Source organism: Colobus angolensis, unplaced genomic scaffold (assembly GCF_000951035.1).
Source record: "Colobus angolensis palliatus isolate OR3802 unplaced genomic scaffold, Cang.pa_1.0 Scaffold769, whole genome shotgun sequence".
Lineage (NCBI taxonomy): Eukaryota > Metazoa > Chordata > Mammalia > Primates > Cercopithecidae > Colobus > Colobus angolensis.
The window spans coordinates 14,323-18,448 of NW_012121476.1; the positions used below are offsets into that span (position 1 = coordinate 14,323).

The following is a 4,126-nucleotide window of genomic DNA, read 5'->3' on the forward strand; positions in this document are numbered from 1 at the left end:
AAAAAAAAAAAAAAAAAAAAAAAAAACAGGAACATTTAGCGTGAATGTCAGGGACTTTGGCATGAGTCCTGGGACCTAGAAAGTGCGGAATGCACAAAGGAGCTGAAAAGTGTGTGAACTTGAGCCCAGAGCTGCAAGTTGGGAGTGCCTGTGTGCACAGGGAGGCGACTTCAACCCTCCCAGCTGCCTCTAGGAGTATCAGAGAGGGAGCCCGTCCCCACTGGCCACCAATACCACTTAGGCCAGGGCGAACATGCCCACGGGGGTATACTGAACTTGTGACCCCAGTCTCTGCGAGGGCCTGGAGTAGCATGGGGGAAGAGACCTCGTGTTCTCCAAGGATGGAGGACAAAGGAGGAGACAGTCGTGGAACGGTCACAAAGCCTGGGCACGACGGTTTGGAAGGCAAAAGTGCGAGAGGCACCAGGTGACCCGCCCTGCGTGATTAGCGGTCGGATGATTTGAACCTGCTAAGAGCTTTCCTGACCACGCTGGCATGAAGGGCGGCTTGGAGGTGACAATGGGGCACGACAGAGCAAAGCAGGTGTGGAGAGGGTGCGCAGTGCTGGGACAAAACCGTTAAAGGCAGGTGGAGGCACCCTCTCCCCCTCCCCCAGGATGGGGTCTCCCTAGCTCCAGCGCGCGCCTTCCCGCAAGCGATGAAGTCCAAGTCCACGTGCTGGGGGAGTGTCATGGACGGACGTGCGGCGCAGCCAATGGCGAGGCGTTATCGGAGCGCGCGGGCGGGGCGAAGCCTCGCGAAGGGTGGGAGCCCGCGCTGCCGGGGGTCACTCACCTGAGGCCTGGGCAGAGGTCCGGGTGGAAAGCGGGGTGGTGGCGGCCTCCAGGCCTAGTCCGAGGCCGAGCAGCAGCCGCAGCGCCAGGCCTAGAGCCCCTGTTCGCTGCGCTCCACCCCGCGCCATCCAACCACTGGTCGAGCTGTCCCCGCAACTGCGCCGGCAACTGCGCCGGCCACGCGCCGTCCAGACCTTGCTCTTATCCCTGCGCACGCGCACGCGCGGGGCGGAGGCGGGGCCCAAGCCCCCGAGTCCCGCTGCGCCCGCGGCTACGCCTACCGTAAATGTCAGAATAGGAGGAAAAAGAGAATTGCAGGCCCGTCCCCCACTTTCCCCAGTGACGAGATCAATCGAAAGGTATGGAGGCCGCTTGAAGTCAGAAACTTCTGGGGATGGAAAGGAATTTGCTGGTGTTCATTTGATTATTTCCCGTTCCATATGAGGACTGCTGCAAATGTTACTGCCTCGTGATCCTCTTTAATATGGCAGCCACGCCCCTCGGGAACTCCCCATTCCCTCCCTCATCTCACTGCTTTTGTGGCGCCGACAGTTAATTTATTTTATTTACTTATTCTGGTTTATTGCCCGACTCCCCATAGAATGCCAGCTACTGGAAGGCAGGGATCTTCTATTGCTCACTGCTTTATTCTCAGGGCCTGACACATACTGCCTCACTCACAGTAGGCTCTTAGTAATTTGGTGAGTAAATGAATAAATGAAACGTCCATTCTCTGAGTCGGGTTGCTTGGGGGAAAAAAAGGAAAGGATATCAATTAATTAAATTTAATAATAAAGGCCGGGCGCGGTGGGTCACGCGTGTAATCCCAGCACTTTGGGAAGCAGAGGCGGGCATATCGCTTGAGCCCAGGAGTTGGCGATCAGTCCCCGCCCGCCTCAAGAAAAAGAAAATTAGCTGGGCATGGTGGCTCTAACTTGTAGTCCCAGCTACTCAGGAGGCAGTAAGCTGAGACCACATCATTGAACTCCAGCCTGGGTGACAGACTTCATCTCGAAAAAAAAAGTTGTGGTCATAAAACTTGGTTCAGATGCCGTTAGTGGCATGCCTTGCCTAGGGTCTTGCCCTCCTTGTGGCCTCTGCACACCCTGCCTAGTCTCTCTCTCTCCTGACCTTTCTGAATCTGATTCATCCTTTTGCCCCAAGCAGAATCCCTCCTCCTCCAGGACGCCTTGGGCTGTTAGCCTTTGTAGGACCCACTCTGGGACACTTGTACCTGCTGCCTCAGTCGTGGCCTTTCCCCTTCCAGAGGGCAGGGCCGGCTCAGCACCCTCTCGATCCACAGCACATCTTTTCTAGCTGCTGAAGGGCCAGGGCTGTGCCCTGGGGAAGCCATGACGCTCCCCTGCTTAGGGTCACTGGGTGGCTCCCGCAGCCAGACTTGGCCACCCTCCCTTTGCAGATTTCTGTCTCCTCCCCAGGAACCAGCTGCCTTCCTTCCGGGGCGAACCCATTCTCATCCCACAGCCCCAGCATAATGGTTTCTGGCTCAGGGAGGCCCCTCCTGATCTGCCCTAGGTTTGCTGTGAGCAGCCCTCACTGTCCTTTGCCTTCCCCGTTGAGCTGCAGGGTGACCAAGGTCAAGCAGCGGCCTCAGTGGGAAGGTGCTGAGGAAGGTTCATGTGAGAAGTGGCTGGGGGAGCCCTCAAGAGATGGAAGTTAGGCCGGGCGCGGTGGTTCATGCCTGCAATCCCAACACTTTGGGAGGCAGAGGCGGGCAGATCACTTGAGGTCAGGAGTTTGAGACCAGCCTGGCCAACAAGGTGAAACCCTGTCTCTACTAAAAATACAAAAATTAGCTGGGCATGGTTGCACACACCCGTAATCTCAGGGAGGCTAAAGCAAGAGAATCACTTGAACCCAGGAGGTGGAGGTTGCAGTGAGCCAAGATCACACCACCACACTCAACCTAGGTGACAGAGCAGGTCTCTGTCTCAAACAGAAACGAAAAAAAGAGATGAAAGGCCGGGTGCGGTGGCTCACACCTGTAATCCCAGCACTTTGGGAGGCCGAGGCAGGTGGATCACCTGAGGTCAGGAGTTCAAGACCAGCCTGGCCAACATGGTGAAACCCCGTCTCTACTAAAAATACAAAAGATTAGCTGGGCTTGGTGGCAGGCACCTGTAATCCCAGCTACTTGGGAAGTTGAGGCAGGAGAATCACTTGAACCCAGGAGGTAGAGGTTACAGTGAGCTGTGATCATGCCATTGCACTCCAGCCTGGGCAATAAGAGCAGAACTCCATCTCAAAAAAAAAAAAAAAAAAAAAAAGATGAAAGTGAGAAGTCTGTGGCTGGACTACTGAGCATCCACACATATACCCCTTACCCCACCCGACTGGTCTTCACGATCAATGCTCCTCAACAGGCAGTGGTCCTGGAGTCCAACCTCCCAAAAGGATCACCCATTCCCACCACTCTCAAGGTCAGAGCCCGGCCTTTGGGGAAAACGGCAGTTCTGTCTCCAGGGTCTCTGCACCCAGAGACAGTGTCTCTCCCACCCTTGGAGTGCCAACAGAGTTGGGAGACTCGGTACTGATTTCACCCCAAAATCCAACTAAGCTGGGTATTGCTTAAAATCAGGGGCCAGGTTCACACCTGTAATCCCAGCACTTTGGGAGGCGAAGGCAGGTAGATCACCTGAGGTCAGGAATTTGAGACCAGCCTGGCCATCTCTACCAAAAAAAAAAAATTAGCCGGTTATGGTGGTGCACACCTGTAGTCCCAGCTACTTGGGAGGATGAGGCAGGAGAATTGCTTGAGCCCAGAAGACAGAGGTTGCAGTGACCTGAGATCACACCATTGCACTCCAGCCTGGGCAACAAGCACAAAACTGTGGCTCCTGCAGCCAGATTTCTGTCTCCTCCCCAGGAACCAGCTGCCTTCCTTCTGGAGCAAACTCATTCTCATCCCACAGCCCCAGCACAATGGTTTCTGGCTCAGGGAGGCCTTTCCTGCTCTGCCCTAGGTCTGCCTTCCCTGTGAGGAGCCCTCACTGTCCTTTGCCTTCCCCGCTGAGCTGCAGGGTGACTAAGGTCAAGCAGGGGCCTCAGCAGGAAGGTCTAAAAAATAAAAATAAAATCAGGGCCAGGCGTGGTGGTTCAAGCCTGTAATCCCAGCACTTTGAGAGGCCGAGACGGGCGGATCACGAGGTCAGGAGATCGAGACCATCTTGGCTAACACAGTGAAACCCCATCTCTACTAAAAAAATACAAAAAACTAGCCGGGTGAGGTGGCGGGCGCCTGTAGTCGCAGCTACTCGGGAGGCTGAGGCAGGAGAATGGTGTAAACCCGGGAGGCGGAGCTTGCAGTGAG

General features: G+C 55.4%; 1 protein-coding gene across 3 annotated transcripts in view; it reads right to left on the minus strand.

The window, feature by feature from the left end:
• CD320 (CD320 molecule) overlaps positions 1–1,516 on the minus strand; it is a 7,061-nt gene extending 5,545 nt beyond the window's left edge. For all 3 annotated transcript variants that reach the window (XM_011928099.1, XM_011928098.1, XM_011928097.1), the window contains exon 1: positions 797–1,516. In XM_011928099.1, the coding sequence (XP_011783489.1) occupies positions 797–923 (127 nt within the window). In that variant the 5' untranslated portion in view covers positions 924–1,516. The remainder of the gene's footprint in view (positions 1–796) is intronic.
• Positions 1,517–4,126: the final 2,610 nt, after the last annotated feature.